This window comes from Orbicella franksi, chromosome 9, assembly GCF_964199315.1.
Source record: "Orbicella franksi chromosome 9, jaOrbFran1.1, whole genome shotgun sequence".
Lineage (NCBI taxonomy): Eukaryota > Metazoa > Cnidaria > Anthozoa > Scleractinia > Merulinidae > Orbicella > Orbicella franksi.
The window spans coordinates 21,138,065-21,158,064 of NC_138153.1; the positions used below are offsets into that span (position 1 = coordinate 21,138,065).

The 20,000-nt window shown below is 39.2% G+C and overlaps 2 protein-coding genes across 3 annotated transcripts in view; one reads left to right on the forward strand and one right to left on the reverse strand.

Annotated features, from left to right (window-relative positions):
- Positions 1–15,573, reverse strand: part of LOC145497882 (C2 domain-containing protein 3-like) — a 280,776-nt gene extending 265,203 nt beyond the window's left edge. For both annotated transcript variants that reach the window (XM_081477746.1, XM_081477745.1), the window contains exons 1-2: positions 15,299–15,573; positions 11,273–11,474 (exon numbers count right to left, since the gene is read on the reverse strand). In XM_081477746.1, coding sequence (XP_081333872.1) covers positions 11,273–11,474; positions 15,299–15,377 — 281 coding nt within the window. In that variant the 5' untranslated portion in view covers positions 15,378–15,573. The remainder of the gene's footprint in view (positions 1–11,272; positions 11,475–15,298) is intronic.
- The window catches only part of LOC145498010 (uncharacterized), a 380,464-nt gene that overhangs the window by 325,496 nt on the left and 34,968 nt on the right, over positions 1–20,000 (forward strand). The window lies entirely within an intron of this gene.

Sequence of the window (20,000 nt, forward strand, 5' to 3'; positions counted from 1 at the left end):
ACAGAGGAATTATCCTGTGAAAGTGAAACTCCGTCCAAACATACAATGTAGTTTGCTAGAGTCGCATGAAGTGTGCCATGGAAAAGCACAAAATTTTCTGTAAGTTTTTGTTGAGAGAGAACAATGTTACTGAAGTGCCACACTTTTCATCTATAGAAAAAGAGAGAGAGAGAGAGAGAATCAAATCCACAGTTGATTGGGTCGTTATCTATTATACTCACACTTTAGTTTACTAGTGAGCACTCTGAAAATGGTTCTGCAAATCAACTCGTTTATAAATATATAGCTTGATATATAATGGTAATTGAACCCAGTAGAGTGCAATTTGGTCTGAAATAATACACGTGATTTCAAAATCGAACAAGTGCACAGCACGAGTTCGATTTGAAATCACAAGTACAATTTCAGACCAAAATTGCACGACACAAAGTTCAATTGCCACTTTATTAGATCCATTTTGAAATCGCACAATTTTATCGCCTTAAATTTTAGATTTTGGTGTACTGTTCCAGTAGCCGCTTTGTTAAAAATAGCGGAACCGGAAATGCCTTTACATATAGCGTATCATTTAGTATGCAAAACGATGTCATGTGACGAAAACTCACTCGAGCATAACACAGGACAAGCAGTTCTGAAGTCAGAAAGAAAACAGTCTACTTCATGCATAAAAGTTCAAATCTAGTCGCCTGAATCAATGATGGAAGGTTTTCCTTTCCTCTGTGGTTGAAGCTGAGACTTCTAGTTGTCTTTGGAGAAGGAATTTGAAGGTGCAGCCGGTATAATTCTGTGATGGATTTCCTTTGAGTTGTGAAACTCCTTCGAGTGCACGATGTCCACTGGATAGTTTTTCTCTTTTAAATACCTGTTCAATGGCACTCTAGGGATTCCAGCTCATTATCATCTCCGTTTCTTTTTGTGAACTCAGCGTAGAACTCAATACTCGGGACCTTGTCAAGTTCTTGCGGTGCAATTTGTTTCAAGATATTTTCAAGATGGCGGGACTGGCACCAGCTTTGTAACACGTTCATTCATTCACTGTTTTGTAGTTTTGACTATGGGTTATTTACAGCAATGGAGTTGAGCTCTTGTGTTGCTTCGTTTGAAACTACCGGAAACCTTGAAACATCTACCTTTTTGAGGAGGCTCTGAATTTGTTGCTGTGTGGTTTTCGTTTGCTTATGTTTTACTGGACTCGGTATTATATGGACCTTGCGCAGATGTTGAAGAAAAAATCGCCAAAATATTCGTCAAAATGAACACTGAAAGTTGAAAACTTCCATTAAAGTAGGTCTTTAACCTAAAGGAGCTTATAGTCATCATTCAGAAACTGTAATTAATTAAGTTCGACAATTTTTTTGGAAAAAAAAAACAATAACAAGTTTTGGCAAATATAGTAGATGCAAAATTCGACACACAATGGCTTTTTGCCCTTCCTTTTGCTGAAATTTTATTGATTACTTTAAACTAACCTTGAAATCTGATTGCTTGTTTTGTTTTACTGTCCCATTCTCACTGGCTGAGAAAAAGATGCGATTTGGAGCAAAAAATAGTGCGATTCGTCAATAAATCGCACCACTGAGAGCCAATCAGATTGCAAGGATAACCAGTGATTTCAAAATGGATTTAATAAATAGTAATATGACTGGATTTATGAAAACCAAGTCACTAATTTGAACCAAATCACCAATATGCACCTTGATTTCACAACTCCTAAAGGCCTTAAAATCACTCAAAGAGATGAAAAAAAGAACTAAAGTGTTACAATATGCATGTGATTACTATCAATGTTCAACTAGACTAGAATCAAGTTTCATCCTCGTGTCTTACTGCGCTGTACGCTATTGAATGTTAGATTAAATGGAACTTGAAACATGGTGGCAGCGAAATAGGAAAAAGAATCCTTCACCTACCACTTACAGAGTCGCAAACTACAGCTGAAATAATCCTGTAGCCATGTCTGACACCGAAACGGCGACAGAAGCACCACCACCTGGTTTTTCACAACAGCCACAAGCACAACAGGGACTTGTGCAACACCCGTCTTTCGGCGCGATGGCCGGGATAATGCCCCCTGGAAAATTAGTTACAACTGGGAACGTGGCGGACAACTGGAAAGTATGGAAACAAATGTGGAGCAACTACATGGTCATTGCTCAACTTGAGATGAAACCATCGGCATACAAGGTCGCATTGTTCCTGCATTGTATCGGTGTTGATGCGCTAAAGATTTTTAACGGCTTCCAATTTGACAATCCAGACGATAAAAATGACTTGGCAAAGATAATACAAAAGTTCGACGAATTCACCATCAGAGAACTGAACGAAACCTTTGAAAGGTACATTTTCAACTCCAGAAACCAACAGGAAACAAAAGCATTGATGCTTATGTCACCGCCCTCTGCACACTCATGAAAACAAGTAATTTTTGTGACTGCATGCGTAATTCAATAATTTGTGACAGGATAGAGTCCTAAAGTGTGACGTCACAAAAAAATAATTTTGAGAAATTATGGGATTTGCGCCATTTTCGAATAGAGCATCCTTAAAAAAGAGTCTTTGCCAAAAATTACCTCTTAATTGTAATTCCCAGCCGAAATATAAAAGCTGAAAATTTGGTACTGCCCCATATTAATCTCTCTAATTTTCAGTCAGTTCTAAACTGAAGGAAGTGAAACAAATTTTGAAGGGTTTGTATGGGGTGATATCAAACTTTGATCCCTTATATCTCTATCGGGAATTGCAATTCAGAACTAATTTTTGGGATGAGGGCATCTTTTAGGATTCTCTATAAGAATATGACATCATATCCCATAATTCAAAAATTTTATTTTTGTGACGTCATCACTTTAGGACTCTATTGTCCTGGGCATTCAAGATCACCGCACTCGCAAACAGCTTCTACAAGAATGGAGTCTCGCTCTGTTGAGGTGTATTGATCTTTGCAAGAGTTCTGAAGCAACAAATTTGTAATTAAAAACGATCTCTGGCACCCAGCACAAAGATGTTCACATCATGCAAGATAAACACCCGCCTTCAAGCCACCGTGATGACAAGTCCAAGAAGAGCCACGTGGGGAAACCGAAGACATGTAAATTCTGTGGCAAAGCACATCCTGTCAAAAAGGGCAAGTGTCCAGCGTGGGGAACGAAATGTACAAAGTGCGGTGGCAGAAATCACTTCGCAACTACCTACACAACTCCAACTAGAAAAGTGCACAACCTGAGGGATGAATCCTCTGATGACAGCGATGTGGAGTACATTACAAGCATTGTTGCACAAGCGGAAATAATACACGTGGTCACGCAAGAGCATGATTACCCAAAAGCAATCTACACTGAAATGTTTGTAGACAAGACAGAAGTGAAATTTCAAGTAGACAGCGGCGCCTCAGTGAATGTCATTCCCGTCAGTTTTGTGGCTGACAAGAAGCTCGAGCCCACCACAAAGACGCTACAAATGTGGAACGACACAACACTAAAGCCACTGGGTTCCTGTCGATTAATTCTCCACAATCCAAAGAACAAGAAGAAGTTCTCGGTGGAATTCCTTGTCGTTGACATACAACTGAGACCACTCATAGGAGCAACGGCAGCTCAACAGATGGACCTAATTACTGTCAACACACAAAACTTCAAGATCGCACAACCGCCTGAACAACCGAGGACAGAGGTTAGGAGTGTGCAGACAGCTGATGAAATAGTAGCCAGCTACCCAGAGGTGTTTCAAAGAGAGCTAGGAGCACTACCAGGAACAGTTCACCTTGAAGTCGTACAGGGCACCACTCCCGTCATCGCACCGCCTCGCCATGTCCCAACGTCACTCAAAAAGAAGCTGGAGGAAGAATTAGATCGACTACAGCAGTTGGAGGTCTAGCTCCAATCAATGAGCCCACTCCATGGGTTAGCAGTCTTGCTGTGGCTGTGAAGAAACCTGGAGCACTGAGAATCTGTATCGATCCCAGGCCACTTAACACCACCCTGAAGAGAGAAAGGTATCAGCTTCCTGTGCTTGAGGACATACTCCCGGAGCTGTCAAAAGCAAGAGTATTCTCGACAGTTGACCTAAAGTCGGGATACTGGCAGTGTGTCCTCGCCCCTGAATCCAGCGTACTCACGACCTTTGTGACCCCCTATGGAAGGTATAAATGGATTCGCCTGCCCTTCGGTCTCTCCACCTCATCCGAGATATTCCAGAAGCACCTAATTCATCCACTGGAAAACCTACCCAGTGTTCTGTGCATTGCGGACGACATCCTCATCTATGGCACTGGAGAGACCGACGGAGAAGCAACCGCAAACCATGACAGGAGTCTACAAGATCTCCTTCAAAGTTGCAAGGACCGCAGCATTGTCCTCAACCCAGACAAGATGAAGCTGAGGATGAGCGAAGTAAATTTCATGGGACATCTTCTGACAAACAAGGGCCTGAAGCCTGATCCTACTAAAGTAGAGGCGATCATGAAGATGCCTAAGCCACAAGACATTGAGGGCATTCAGCGCCTCAACGGATTCGTCAATTAGCTAGCCAAGTTCCTTCCAAAACTGTCTGAAGTCATGGAACCGATTTGTTGCCTGACTCGGAAGGACTCTTCGTGGAACTGGTCCTCGGAACAAGACCAGGCGTTCACAAATGTGCAACGGCTAGTCACAGAAGCACCTGTTCTATGTTACAACGACCCTTCACAGGACCTTACCATACAGTGTGATGTGAGCCAGGGTGGCCTTGGCGCAGCGATACTTCAAAATGGCAAGCCCATAGAGTACGCAAGTCGTTCCCTCACTGACACAGAAATCCGGTACATTCAAATAGAGAAGGAGATGCTGGCGATTGTCTTTGCTCTTGAGCATTTCAACCAGTACACATTTGCTCGACATATACACATCGAAAGTGACCACAAGCCACTGGAAATGATTCTACTGAAACCACTCGCTCGAGCAACTTGATGCCTCCAGTTAATGATGATGAGGTTACAGAAATATGATTTCACCGTGCACTATGAGCGTGGCAAGAACATGCATGTAGCTGACATGCTGTCAAGGGCTTACCTGCCCTATGAAGGCAAAGAAGTAGACGACCTGGAAACAGTCAACATGGTCCCACGAGGTCCCATCTCGTCCTTGGGGAAAGATTGCCACAGACATCTTTACCCTTGATGGCAAGGATTACCTGGTCACCATAGACTATTACAGCAATTACTGGGAGGTGGACAGGTTGCCAAACACCAAGGCCAGTACCACAATTCTGAAGCTGAAGAGTCACTTTGCCCGCTACGGCATACCTGATCAAGTGATCAGCGACAATGGGCCACAATTTACATCTGACAAATTTGCCGACTTCTCCAGAACATGGGACTTTGAGCATCTTATCAGTAGCCCTGGAAATAGCAAGGCCAATGGCAAGGCCGAGTCTGGGGTGAAGACAGTCAAGCGTATCCTGAAGAAATCAATCAGGGCTGGAACCGACCCATATCTTGCCATACTCGACTATAGAAACACGCCCACACAAGGAATGATGACCAGCCCAGCACAACGTCTGATGAGCCAAAGGACCAAAACACTCCTTCCTACAACTCAGAATCTACTACTGCTCAGGACCATAAACCTGGAAAGTGACAAGAAAGAGCTGCGACAATGCCAGCAGGCCCAAGCCAAATACTACAACCGGTCAGCAAAGGATCTACCCAGTCTGTCTGAAGGTGACATTGTTAGAATGAAGCCATTCAAGCTTGGCGACAAGGCTTGGCGCAAGGCCCAAGTCACTGCAAGGCTTGACGAGCAGTCATAGACCGTTGAGATGGACAACGGAGCAGTCTACCGCAGGAACTGACGGCATCTGCAAAAAACATCTGAACCGCCCGTTGAACCATCATCACAGAGCCAGAACCAGATATAGCCAGTGCAGATGAAAAGGCGACTACAACTACAGTGTCTACCCCTGATCAGAGTAGTGCCCCTCGTGAGTCACGCCCTGAGGTGGTGACCGTTCTGGAATAGTGTCGGAGATCAGAGCGAGTCAGGAAGAGCCCAGCATACCTCAAGGACTTTGTCTGTGACTAGACTCGTGACTTTAAATCTTTCGTTGCTGTTATCATAGTGATTAGTGTTTATCGTTTATTGATCGTTTTGTGTCGAACTCACCAGCTGCTAGATTTGTCTTATGGACCCATTGATTCCGAACTGAACTGACATTGACATTGACATTTTTGTCATATTTTTTTTTGTCAAAAGGAAGGATGTTACAATATGCACGTGATTACTATCAATGTTCAACTAGACTAGAATTGAGTTTCATCCTTGTCTTACTGCACTGTACGCTATTGAATGTTAGATTAAACGGAACTTGAAACATAAAGAGAGAAGAAAAAAAGACTGACATTCCTTTAAATTCTTACATCATCTACTGTTTTCGTAAATCCAGACATTTCCAGGAAACATGACTGGATGACCTGGAAGGCCAAAAGATGAGCATGTTAATTTATTGCCGGCCTCTCTAGAGCATTTGGAGTCAAACTAGGGCATTTCCTGATCATTTTGAACATTGTGTGCCAATATAATATTATGACTGCATTTATACTTTGCTTATACTTTATACTTTGAACCAAATTACCCATACACACTTTGATTTTATGACTCCTGAAGGCCTTGAAATCACACCCAAAAAAAATTTTGCTTCACTAGACAGGAGATCAGATATTAAGTCTAATTTTATCATGGTTAATTGATTTTTAATTAACAATTTGATCAGTATATTTGCTTGTTAGAATTTCAAAGGATCTGCTCCCAGCAAGACAGCTAAACTTCATGCAGTCTTTAATAGTAGCTAAGAATAAACAGCAGATTGGTGTTGAGTCCGGGTAATTTTTCTGGACTCATTTTATAGCAAGAACTAATTTAATTCTAACATCATCACACAATAGCATGGCCTTATTCTGTTGTCAGTATTGATCATAGTTTCTTCTGTTTTGATGTTGCACAAAACCACTTCAAATTTCCCAATTTTAAGAAGAAACTGCAACAGTTTTTAGTAAAATAATTACTGAACTGGCAAAGCCGCACACTGTTGCACTATTTATATAACTGTATTGTTACGTACGAGTTGACCTCAACTAAAAGCCTGATGGTTTCTAGAGGTCACCTTGCCTCGCATTAAAATATTTATAAATACTGTACATTAAGTAAAAAGGCAAAATAAACGGAATGAAAAAAAATTAATTTTGATTTTAAAACCCATTTTAATGAGAAGGCATTATTGAAGGCAAACAATGTTACTGAGCTTGAGACTGGAAACCACCAGATACCTTCCTGAAAGACTATAAATTTTATAAGACAGCACAAAATCTGTAGAGTTTGGGAAGTCTCCTTGTCAGGTACAGCTGTACCCTTCCCAACGGCTAACAGCCTTTTTGGTGACAAAAAAGTCAGTTACAGAAAAAGGTTTCAATTGTCACGTTATGAGAGATGTAACTTTGCCTCTGTTACCTGCACAAGGAATCTGTTTTAAAAGGAAAGAACCATTGTCTCATCTCAAAGTCTCACCTAATTAAGTTCGGGTTTAACTTGCCAAGACTTCAGGGTTATTTAGATTTCCAAAAGACAAAACTTTTGCTATTAATACAAGATATTAAAATGCCACTTAAGGTGGCTCCCTGTAGTTTCACAATTGCATGCATGCATAGGATGAAAGCTCAAGTAATCTGCACCCACTCAAAGGAAAACGTCAGTGTTTTTCGATTTTTATGACATCAACATGCACAAAAAGCAAAACTGACAGTGAATTTTCTTACATTTCCTTCCATGAAATTTTTTTAAATTTATTTGGCTCAGTTGTAACCACATCCAATTCCTATAAATCCAATTAATACAAAAAGCTGCCGTACATAGGCCATTTTTCTGTCATCACTCAGAAGAAGACTCAACACTTAATCAAGCGCTATTGTAATGATTTAGACATCAAATTAGTTTTTTCTTCCTTTAAGATAGGTAACCTTTTTGGTGTGAAAGACCCTATCCCTGGCAGGCTTCGTTCACATGTGGTTTATAAGTTTACATGTGCGGGCTGTAATGCCTGTTGTGTCGGCGAAACCACCCGACATTTTTCCACACACGTACATGAGCACTTAGCGGTTGATAAGGCCTCTCACATTTTCAAACATCTTCAGAATTCTGAACGTTGTTGCTCATTGTGTTCAACAGACTGCTTTCATATTTTAGATCACGCCACTACCAGCTTTCAGCTCAAGATAAAGGAGGCTATCCATATTCAAAAAGAACTACCTTATCTCAATCAGCAATTACACCATGTAAATCTAAAATTATCCTTTTAATTTACACCTTTTCACGTTCTTTTGTTACTATTTGTCTTAATTAGCATTTTTGTCTACTTATTATTCAACTTGCTTTGTAATCATTCAACTGAAGATGCCTGAAGTTCTGTCGAAACATGTCTTGTAAACTTAAAAAATTGGTCGTTTTCCTTAAAATTTGGAGTTATTTTGCTCACACAAGCCAACATATCAAGACTCACAGGGGCTGGTATGCTTTTGCAAGCTAACATTTATTGGCCTGGATGTTTCATCCGGGTTTCCCTATACAGCAAAAGGAGTCATTGTACTTTCGCAAGCCAATAGCTCGCTGGCCAACATTGCTATCCGCTTGAACTGATTGATGTGGAGAGCACTTCTAAGTGAGACATATTGTCAGAGGTTGTCAGAAACTTTCAGAAACTGAAAAAGACTGCCTTACACTTGCACTGTTCTTGCATTGTTAGCAATACACCTGAACAGTAGCCTGCATAGTAAGCGTTCCCGTACAAAGAGCTTTTCTGCATTCTGGCCACGTGTAAGTCACAAGTCGAGTTATTCCTGGAATCAGTCAAGTGAATTTGATACACTTGTCAATCAAGATGGCCACGCTGCACCAATTAGGAGCCCTGTTCGTGGGCAAACACTTTTTTCAAAATTGAGGGGTTTGCAGGCAAACGTTCCCTCCTCCCCTAACCACTCCCTGCTTTGTCAATTTTTTGCTCTCACTCCAATTCACGCATGGCCAGAATGTCAAAAAGCTCTTCGCACGGGAACGCTTGCTACGCAGGCTACTTGAACAGTGTTTACAGTCATCCTGTTGTTGCTTTTTCAAGATCAAAAGTTAGTATGAGAATCTCAACAGAACAATACCACTCAAAGATCGCCTTTCATAACCATTTTGTGAATGCAAAGGGTGCCTGATCACATTTCAAGGATGAGTTTTAGAATATGATGCGTGGCGCATGTGGAAAATTTGCTGCAATTCTTGGAGCCAAGACGTTAATTCTCATGCCAAAATTGAAACAAGTTGTTACACAATATAAAATGTAGAATGACGTGATGCTTTGGTTGACACAAATGATGTGCTACAATGTGTATATTCCATTACTGATAAGGCAAATGAATGATGTGAAGGAAAATCTAAACCGTACAATTTTTGATGTCATTGATCCGACCATCATTTTCTGTGAATAAGATCATGCATGAAATGGACGTGCACCCTAACTAAACGTAAATGCTCTAAATGTAAACAGTATCTAAAATTACTTGTGAGTGGCTTCCAGAATAACTAGCTTGTTTGTTTCTACACTTGCCATGATATCATTCTAACACAACACATTGGAGATAAAAGCAAATATTGATCTTATCAACTTCAGTGAAACATAGAGAGGAAAACAGAGACAGCTCACAACATCTTGCTCAAAATCCTACCATGACAATCAAAACACAAAACTGTAACAATATCATCTGATAATTTCCAGGTCAAATGCATATCATTCATTGTAAGACTCGGCCATTCTCCTGCCAACCCCTTCATCTGCAAATTTAATCAATGAGTATCCCCTCTCTCTTATCTCACACTCTCATGGGTAAAACAGGTAACAAATAAGCATTGTGGGTTCACCCTTCCCTTCAAAACATTTTCTAATTTATAGCACATTAATATTTACTACATGTTATTTTTAGAACTACTCGGATAAAATCGGTACCCAGGGATTTTATGCAGCACAATATTTTTATTTTGCATATAATAAACCAAAGAACTTCATTGATGTAAACAAAAGCTCCCTTCCTCTAAAGGTCTTTCACAACTGAACATATTGCTCATCAAAATAAGGTGCAACACAACAGTACAGAGTGACATAACAGTGCCGCTGACAGACTCGTATAGGCAGACCTATTGTCTAAACACACTAACAAATATAGCCTGCAATGCAGGCATAAACAGGGAAGGGGTAGGGATCAGGCGGCAAAAAGGACGAGGAAGAAGGGGAAAGAACGCGTTCCGGTATTAGAAGGGAAAACAAAGAGAGACATGCATAATTTAATCGTGTTTAGGTAGCAACAACGCTTTTATTGCTGTCCACAGATAAATTCCGCAAACCAGTGAGGACAAGGCAAAAATATCCACTTGCTTGGTACCCACTGTTTCAAGCGAATTTGCATCATTTCTGTTTCGCGTGAATCAACCACCTCTCCAAAGACATAGACAAGGTCATCTTTTTCGGTGAAGGAAATAGAAAATCCTTTTCAAAGACAATATCTAGTGTATAGTTGGATTTTACGGGTGAGTAGGTGAGCCGTTTGCCCCTCGAGAAGTAATAGAAGATCAAGTCACTGACTTATCAATCACTTACTGTAGAAAGTCATTTAGAAAGACGACTTTGGGTTTTTCAATGCCTACCCAGGTAAAACTTGTTGTTGCCTACTGTTTCTTTTAAGTAGGGCTCCTCAGCTGTACCCGTGAGACGGTACAACTCCCCTTTCATTCCTTTCCTCCAACCTTTGTTATGGCAAGTGGGGTGACATTCTTCAAATTCTTCTTTCAGACAATCCCAGAAAAAAAAGTTGGGACACGAAACACGTTCTTCCCTCCCCCCACTTACAATGTTGATAATCAAGTGATTTTTTCCCTTTTTGTTGCAAAAAACCAGGACATTTTCGAACACTGATTAGGGGGGATGGGGGATACGTAATCCAGCTCAACTGTCCCAACTACTTTTGTCCGGGATTGAAGAAGAACCCAGGTGCCACAGGTGACTAACTTTTGGCTCTGGGTGACTGAAAAAACTTACTATATCTCATACAAGTTTGAGTGCTGGGCACCCAGGATTGCATGGTTAGGAACCTTTAGGCTCCTCATAATTTTTCTTAGACCGCAGCCTTGTACTACTGAGATTAAGAGAATGTAATAGTTATATGTATTGTAATTATTGCTTAAGAACCGGTTATAGAGAGCATAAAATCTACCTGAATAGCACCCCATCACCATCTTCTCCCCACCATCTGAGACACACTTGAACATCTGTAGGATACTTGGGAATGGTCCAATGAATTGTTGGTATTGACACTTTAAGGAAGCACCTTAGATGTCCATCCACAGCAGGAGGGAGACTGGTTACTACAGGTATTCTGTCATGATCAGAGACCATACTAGAAGGAGTACTGGAGGCTAGAAAGAAATGCAGCGGCAAGTGATTTATAGAGGAAGTCCCATTGACTGCTGGCTGTTGAGCAAAGTCTCATTTGCACAGAAGCCTTCTGAAACACATGAAAGCTAACCGTGTTTTGGGCATTAAAGATGAAAACTTCACTGGTGCTTGTTTCACCACAGTAACTAAGAATACTCTTCTTCAATCAATAACCACTGACTAAACATACACGTATTGTTGAACCATATGCCCAGAATAATTTTCAGACCCTAATTTGTACTCAAGAAACTGATTTCAATTTTTGCAGCCAAACCACACTACCTTTATTACTAGAAATATGCATCCCTTTTCCTCAGTTAAGGCACATCACTGGTCCACTTAGTACACGAATGGTAGAACTGTGATCTAACAAATATATTCTCCACTTTAGCAATATTTACATTAGAGACAATTTTTTATTGACCCTATTATTTGCATGGGTCTCATGTAATAATCCCCTAACACTGGAAGGGAGCACCACAGTACATTCTCCTTTGCATCTTGAAACTTAATTTGAGTCTATTTTCAACAAATTTTCAACCCTAGTCACTGAAATTTGACAAGAGTGTTGCCCAATAATCTGGCCAAAAAACTCTCAAGAAGAGTTTATTTTTTAGATTATTCAGCTTTTTTAGTTCAAGAATTGACTTTAAGTCCAGTACATGAGTTTCAAACCTGTCCAAGACAGTCCTGGACACCCAAAGATCTTATAAGCACTTCCAAAAAAGTCCCAAAGCAGTTTCCATGGCAGTGTACCTTGTGTTTACCACAAGATAGTATTCATTAATTCATTTACATTTTATCGGTGCTATAGATAATATGCTGTAAGCTTAACAGCTTAAGAACGGTGCCTACTAAATACAAAGGTTTTTGCGCCAGATTAGGGCCATGCAGAAAAGTAGATCTTTGCAAGAGCTACTGAAATCCACAAAGAAAAATGGGAGTAGCCACGCATTTTTTCAAGATAATTAGACTTGATTCTCAAAAGAAAGAAGGAAAGAATGTTTCTTCACAGATTTCCTTAGAATTTGCCTTTACATACAGAGAACCAAACACATTCATAAAGATCTCAAGACTACACAGTAAATAGTAACATAAAATCCATTTTTGAATTATTTTTAATAACAAAATCATTGCAACAATGCTTTTAGCGTCCCTGACAGCCTTCCTTTTGTTCAGCTAACCCCACAGTTTAAATAGCTTTTCCTCACAACTAGAAACTAATCACATGTTGAATAGTATTGCCACTTCCATTTCATAACATAAAATGTAGGGGTTAACCACGCATTTTTTTGAGTTATTCACCTCTTTTAAAAACTTTCATGGTACCTTACATTTTTTCCTTCACCTCCCCAGTAAGTAAAACATTTGTATCTCTCCACTTGTTTTGCACGCCCACTATGCCATCTGCAGTTACATGTTTACGGTTGGATTTCAGTATAATTTTCAACAGATAACAGCTAGTTTTTCAGCTGGAAGCTGTTAACAGTTAGTGGTAAGCAATAAGCTGATATCCTGGTATTTCTGGTCTTAGTACAGGTTCATTAACCTTGATCTGGTAACAGCAGGAAAATTTTGCTTTCATTTTAGTCATGTACTTGGTAGCATAGTTGATTACATCAATGCCAACCCTAGTGCCTACATGGCGGTTAAACAATGTCTTGCATGATGCGCAGCTCGAGTGCGCAGTAACAAAAGTAGGCAACGTCCTTAATTGTGTTCGCATGGTATCCGGTGGCGGGTCTAAAACACAGGTCACGGGTCATTGTTTTACCAATACTGGAACAACCCTAACCCCTTCCTAATGCTAACCTTACGCCTAAGTACTACACTAAGACAATGTTTTAGGCCTAAATACTGCACTAAGACAATGTTTAGGCTTAAGGCGAGTATAAGTTAAGGTTTAAGGTGGTTCCAGTATTGGTAAAACAATAACCTGTGACCTGTGTTTTAGACCCGCCAGGTATCCGGTCACTTCTCTCCATGGTTAGATCACTCCAAGCTGCTCCAAGTCAGTTTGCTCCAACGCGCATATAGGTTATTTCTCATTCTTTCATCCACTGCCAAGCCAAACTCCATTACCTGTGTGGAGTGAACTATTTTTTGGTTGGAGCAAAGTGACTTGGAGCAATCTAACCATGGAGCGAAATAACCGTAAGCTGTCCATGTAAACAAACTAGTGAGACAATCTCAGATAGTGCAGAGTGTAAATGTATAGCTCTGACGCAGTACTCATAACATAGTTCCTGTATAACCCCTGCCATTCACTCCTGGTTTGTATTGACCTTGTTAGTCAGCTAGGGATTTTGATGAGACATAATCTTAGCAGTGTGTATGTTTTTGATGTGTGTATTTTTATTCACAGTCCAAGAATAGCTTACAATTAATTACCGTTTGTCAAGACAGCTCTTGAATTTTACTGTAGTGTTTTACGTTGATTTTTGCTCATTTTAAATTAAATAATACATTTAAGTAGTGAACGCAACAATTTTACTCTTCACGCAAACGTTTGCAACTTGATACTTTTGTTTTCCTCGCAAACGTATGTAACCTGAAACTCTTGTTTTCTCGAAAACACATGGATGTGTGCTAGCATTCTTTTCACAGCCGGAGATAGATGGAGGAAAAGTTGTATGTCAGAAGAAGAATGATTTGCTTTATTTAACAAGCAAATTTTCTTTTGACCGATAAAGAAGAACTAATCTAATTATCAAATTGTCACGGAACAGCAGGTTCCGTTGCAACCTTTGGCATTAACATTAAAACCACTTAAATTTAAAATACACACTGATATCGATTAATACAACTGATAAGCGTTTCAACGAGAGCTATTGAAAGTAAACAGCGCTACTTGACTGAGATTATATCCTTCATCATTGAACGAGTCTCCTCAGAGACTGATAAAAATTTATGTTTTCAGTAGATACCACAGAGTTTGCAGCAATATTTGAGCAGTTTCCTGGGTTTTTGTACAATTTGACAAGTTTTAATGTCACTTACTTGGAAGAGTTTCGGCTGCAGGTATGAAAATTTTGCTCTCTCTGATAGAGACAATTAAAGAATGAAATAAATGCACTAGTGTAGTTTGGAAACAGCAGATGATATTTCTTGAACCAAGGTAGGTGTAATTCCAGAAGACATGCAGTCACAGTGGCATTCTTGTATCGCCTTAACGATGCTAGAATGCATGCATATGACTTATTAGGGTTCTACCACACGGAAATCACTCAATGTTAGTGTGTAATCTTGTATGAAATGTTTTTTCCATCTGATGTGTAGTCAACACTAATGCTTATTAATCTGCGCGTGTGTTTATTACAAATATTGGTTTTGTTCTAAAGAGAAAAGTATCACAAGGAGAGCAAGGGGCTTTCTGAAACAAACAAATAGCTTTTGAAGATCTCAAGAAAGTAATGAAGGTACATACACCACCCATTTTACGTAGTGCTCACAAGTACCTACCCCATCCAGCCCCCTTGCTGCAAATCTAATTAATTAATTTCAATTAATTAATTATACAGACATTAAAGTTTACACCTTATGGCCATAGTGCAATAGTGCCTTATTGCCATAGTCATTTAGCGACGTCAACCCCCAAACCATCCCATTAGTGCACTCTGCACTAAAAATCAGGAAACCTTAAGAGAATTCCAACATTTGAATGATACAGTTTACAAAAGTTCAATATCTTCTAGCATGTAATGATAAATAAAACTGATAAACTTGAACATAATAAGCTTAAATTACAAGAGCTTATAAAAGGTAAGATGATCTAAACTCAAGCTCCACTAAGGAACACACGTACCGCTTCGTTTCTCCCCCGCGGTGATTGAGTACGAGGCCGTTTTCGTCTTCTTCCCAGGCTTTTTCTTGTAATTTACCATCTCAAGACATAATTAATAACCTCTCTTTAACTTAAGGTATAGAAAGCTAATTCGAAAACGAAATTAGCGCCACACAAATCTGTAAAGTTGAAAAAAATCAAGATAGTCTGACTTTTCCCGCCATGTTTATTTATGGTATGTAAGTCGCCTTGTTCACTCCTTCATGTAAACTACATATTCTGCACACATGCGAACATATCAAGTCTATCAAGGATGCTTTGCGTGCGAAACGTCTCTGAAAAATACCACACATAAGCACTTTTTGTAAACTTTATTGAGTGCAGTTCAATTCAAAGTGCTACATAGCAACAATTTGTTTACCACCGTTTACCTCAGTTAACCCCTGGTTACCTTACCTCCATTTCCCTTTATGTAACTCCGTTCACCTCCGTTTATCGAAAGTAGTACTATCGAAAACGAAGACCCCCTACGAATAACGAAGACCACCTACGAAAAACGAAGACCCATTACTACCGTTTATCGAATTTATATGTCCTTACAACCATAAGCGTACGACCCGGGGGGAGGAGGGGGAACAGGGGGCTGTAGCCCCCCCCCCCCCCCCACTTATAGAAATTATGTAATTTTTTGGCCAAACGCTCATGATTCGGGTAACGACACCTGACAGAAAACATTACAAACAACAACAACAACATCTTTATTTTCCCATTATAGCGGACCCCTATATACCCATATAGGAAAGAAAAGTAATCTATTCCATAACACTCTATTCGTGCTCAGTTAGAATAAGGTATGGGAAATAATATTGCTCAGCGGTCTGAGCCCGGCGTCGACAAAACCAGGATCGGATCGGACCGGACCGGACCGGACCGGATCACGGATCGGATCAAGGATCGGATCAAGGAAAAAAAAATTCAAAATTCAAAATTTTGTTGAGCAAATTACACTAGAGTGACTACTGTGAGCAGAACGTTATATTTAATTCAGGTGTGATATTCCTTTATTCTTTTATAACATCAAGCCAACTGGGAGCTGGTCACAGATGAATTTTTTTCAGGCTGTTGGGTTTTGATTGCGATGATCAATCATGTCTTCATATCTTTCTCCGCAGTTCAGATAAATGATATTTCGTATATTCGCTTGCATCAAAGGTAAACTGTCATAAAACGCGTCAGCATGGTAATAATAGGACGAACGTATGAATCGAAACACAAAAACTAAAAACACTAATAATATTAAACACCTGATGATTTCAAACAATTTCCGTTTCTGAGACAAGTCTATACTTTTACAAGATGTGAGTTTGGAATACGATATTTTGTACCGGAATAAAACGAAACAGACCATTTGTATTTCAAGGAAATATAGCTGTTTTACAAAAAAATACAGGAATAACATCGATAGTGTGAACGATAACGCAACCCGAGAATAGACAACATTTTAGGAGTTACGTCACGATTTTTTAAGTCATTTTTAGGGTCGTAAAGAGTTGCCTTTATATGGAATAAAACCTTAAAATGATCGTGTTCTAGGATAGAAAGCACTTAAGAGGCAAGAACAAATCAAAACGGAATGAGGATCGTTAAGGATGGCAAAGATTAACGAGGACTGCAAATGACGAACTTGAAAAACTAGGCTAGTTTTTTCAAGATGCGCAAATTGTGACGTAGCTCCTTTAAAGCAACTCATGTCCTTAAGCTTTCGTACGTAAGCTTTCTCATTAACTGTAACGCTAACTGTAACGCTCACATCTGACACGAGAAAGTAGCCGAGAATTAGCTACTGATACTAACAACAATTTCAAAAACGAGAATGGGAGGTTCACGCAAGCTTCAAGCCAACTAACGTTCAAATATAACTACATCTGCCTGTTCATTACAATTTAAATTCGTCGTAAATCAGGCGCTTATGTGGCTTTTTAAATGACCTCTTGTCATTCTCTGTAATTAACATGTCATTGCGTCAAATTCGGGATTCTTATTTTTATTTAACATATTTTAGTTTTCCACTTTTATTTTTTATTTATTATTATCTTATAAACGATTTGATTTTTTTTTCTTCAAAATGTTTTTTTTTTTCTGTGATCCGATCCGCGATCCGATCCGCGATCCGATCCGTGATCCGATCCGTGATCCGATCCGTGATCCGGTCCGTGATCCGGTCCGTGATCCGATCCGTGATCCGGTCCGGTCCGATCCAGATTTTGTCGACGCCGTCTTCAACACTTCCCTTTACGTAAGGACCAGATCTCTTCATTGAACACCACACCCACTACTACACCTGCCATTAAGCAGCAGCCAGTACAACCACCACTTCAGCAACAGCCAAGGCTTTTTACGGAAGTGGTCAAATCCCCTGGAAAGCATTGTGATTCAGTAGACCCTGAAACTATGATAAAATTACTAAACATTTACGAGATGATCCGTCAATCATAATAACCTACCGCAAATACATTAGGAAACTACTCTTGCCACGAATATGATGACAACTTCCAGGAACTCCTCTAATTCATCCATTTTCTAAACAAAGCTCATGTATGTATCCTTTTTATTTATCTCAATTAATGTGTTTTCTTGGGCAGTTATCAGTTCGTTCAACAAACTGTTTGAAACTCAGTTGTTGGAACATTAATGGATTGGTGTTTGGTCACAAATTACATAACAGTGATTTTCTTAATCAAGCAGTGAGATTTCCATAATGTCAGAAATCTGGGGTTCGGATGTGAAGGAATTGCCCGGTTTTGACATAATTGCACTTAGTCCACCCAGAAAACTCAACACCAAGAGATCTGGTAGATTTTCTGGTGGGATTTTAGTAGCTGTGAACAAATTCCTCACGCCCCATTTCTCACTTGTCAAACAGACCCCTGAGTATATATGGCTAAAAATAACTAAAAACATTCTTCAGTTAGACAAAGATATTTTATTGTGTTCATGTTACATTCCTCCAAAACACTCTCCTAATTTTAATCCTGATACACTTTTAAATTTAGAAAATGACATAAATCTTTTCAAAAGAAATAGTTATATAGTTCTAGCGGGTGATTTCAATGCTCGCACGGGAATAGAAAATGATTTCATCAGCAACGACAATTATAAATTTGTACCAGGGAGTGACTCCCCTTTACCAACTGCGGTAACGCCCAGAAAATGTTTTAATAATAATGTTAACGATCTAGGAAAACATCTCCTAGAAATGTGTAAATCTTTAGATTTAAGAATATTGAATGGAAGATGCAAAGGTGACTCGCTCGGAAAAATTACTTTTCACGGAAATAAAGGTTTCGGTACGGTTGATTCAGTATATAATTGTTAGTCATGAAATTCTGCACCTTTTCGAAACGTTTGTTGTTCGAGAACCATCACCTTTTTCAGACCATTGCCAGCTACTAAGTTGGATAAAAATTGACTCATCATTGTTAAATAGCAAAGATACAAGTAACGAAGGTGAATTCTTCAACCTTCCTAGACAATTTAAGTGGACAGAAGAGTCTAAAGACTCATTCACTTCTGCGCTACAATCCGATGAAATTAACAAGTTGATTCATGACTTTGAAATTTTAAACTTTGATCTTGTAGGAGACGTTAACGAAATAGTAGATAAATTCATAAAAATATTAGAAACTGCTGCCAAACATTCGTTACCATTGGTAAAAGTGAACAAGAACTCCGAAAAAAGGCACTCTCAAATTTGGTTTGATAGTGACTGCAGTAATGTAAGAAAACTTTTAAACCGCCTTTCACATAAAACCCATAAAAATCCTTTCGACTAGCAATCTCGACTTGAATATCTATCTGTAAGAAGACAGTACAAACAGTTATTACGACGTAAAAAACTCAAATATCGGGATAACAAAATTGATGAACTCATTAAAACTAGAACCTCAAGCGAGTTTTGGACCAATTTAAGATCTTTATCGACTCAGAAAAAAGCTTCACCTGACTTGAATGTTCCAAGGTATCATATTCCCCTCCATCTAACGAGACCTGAAGCTGGCCATTGTGACAATCGTCAATAATAATAATAATACTTTATTCAAATACTGAGGAGAGTATTTGAAAAGGAGGACCATGAGGTTATCCCTATTTAGGTCCCCTAACTAAAATTACAATCTAAAATTTAAAAATTTAAAATATCTGCTAAGTAAATAATTGACAATCTAAAATTTAAACATTTGAAATATCTATCATGTAAATAATTAACAGTCCAAAATTTAAAATCTAAAACATCTATGATATCTATAATATTAGGTACTGTGGCATATAATTAATGAATATTCATCCACTTTTTAAGGCTTGATTTGAACCTGTTTGCATTAATGTCGTTGATGTCGTGTCCGAACAAGTGATTTGGCAAATTATTCCATTCCTTAATAATTCTAACAAAGAAGGAATACTTGAAGGCAGTAATTCTTGCTGATTTCGTTTGGATCTTAAACGGATGATTAGCTCTAGTGCTTTTGCTTCTACAACACTCAAAATAATCGTTTAAGTCTAAACCATTTAATCCGAACACTGTTTTATAACATTCTACTAAGGACAGGTACTCTCGTCGATGCTGAAGTGAGTTCCAATTTAGTAATTTGCATCGTTCTTCGTATGGCATCTCACGGGGTTTTTGCCCAAGAGCAATTCTTGATGCTCTTCGTTGTACTTTTTCAAT